The sequence below is a fragment of the Echinops telfairi genome, unplaced genomic scaffold, assembly GCF_000313985.2.
Source record: "Echinops telfairi isolate 266 unplaced genomic scaffold, ASM31398v2 ScPeMD7_5167;HRSCAF=5991, whole genome shotgun sequence".
Classification (NCBI taxonomy): domain Eukaryota; kingdom Metazoa; phylum Chordata; class Mammalia; order Afrosoricida; family Tenrecidae; genus Echinops; species Echinops telfairi.
In genome coordinates this window covers 1,477-2,602 of record NW_022109066.1, presented here as the reverse complement: position 1 = coordinate 2,602, position 1,126 = coordinate 1,477, and the positions used below count along the sequence as shown (strand labels likewise).

The window sequence follows — 1,126 nt, the reverse complement described above, 5'->3', positions numbered from 1 at the left end:
TTTACCCAGACATACTCTCCACTATTACATAACCACAGATTTTCCTAAACTTTCTCTTCCCTCTGAAATTCATTGTCCATCCCACCCTATTTTTTAAGTTTAAATGCTTATCAAATTTTTACTAAAAGCTACTATTTATATGAAAAATATTGCTGCTTCTCTCTTTCCAGGCACTAGGCTAGATGCTTTTGATACACTCTCTAATTTATGTTTAAAATATCCCTATAAATTATTAGTCAGGAGTCCTAGAGATGTAGTGATTGCTCATTGGGCTGCAATCTGCATGGTCTGTAGTTCAAAGGCTCAGCAGCTCCTGCGGAGGAAGACTGGGCTTTCTACTCCCATAAATAGATTTGGAAACCCACAGGGGTCACTTTGAGTCAGCTCTGACTCGATGGCCGTGAGTTTGCTTTTGTTTGTATAAATTGTTATTGGTCTCATTATATAATAGCAGACAATGAATATTGTGCTTGTTACGTGCCATCCAGTTAATTCCAGCTCATAGGGACACTATGCACACTGCCTGGTCCTGTGTCACCTAACAATTGTTCTTATGTTTGAACCAATGTTTGCAGCCACAGTTTTCCATTCACCTTGTTGAGAATCTTCCTTTTTTTCACTGTTTCTCTACATTACCATGATGTCCTTCTCTAGGGACTGGTCTCTAAAGACAACGTGTCCAAAGTACACGAGAGGAAGTTCTCACAGCTAATGCCCTCCAAAGACTGAGATTTGGAGGCTCCAAAACACATCCTATCCTCCCTAGCCAGAGGTTAGCACACATCCCATTTATTGACCGGCTCAAAGGTTCCCGGCAGTAGAGATGCTCAATGGAATAAAACATGCTTCTTCCCTGATGCCTTATCAATCCTCGGTTCTCTAGGCAGAAGGTATTGTTCCCTTCCAGCAATGCTAGATTTAGAAATGTAAGTAGACCCTGTTACCTTCTTATCTGATTATGTTCTTGTCTTTCCCTGGTTGCACAATGTTTACAAGGCGCTCTGCTAGCCCAAAGGTCTGCAATTCGCATCTACTCTGCATGAGAAAGGTGTCGCTTCTGTAAATAGAGCCTTGGGAATCCTATGGGACAGTTCTCTGCAGGACAAAATTGACATGAGTTGAAATC

General features: G+C 41.4%; 1 protein-coding gene across 1 annotated transcript in view; it reads right to left on the bottom strand.

Moving 5' to 3' along the window:
* Positions 1-1,126, bottom strand: part of LOC105979617 (olfactory receptor 10S1) — a gene marked incomplete at its 5' end in the record, with an annotated part of 6,536 nt that overhangs the window by 4,580 nt on the left and 830 nt on the right. Inside the window, one exon of the mRNA XM_030886976.1 lies at positions 16-86. Within this exon, the coding sequence (XP_030742836.1) occupies positions 16-86 (71 nt within the window). The remainder of the gene's footprint in view (positions 1-15; positions 87-1,126) is intronic.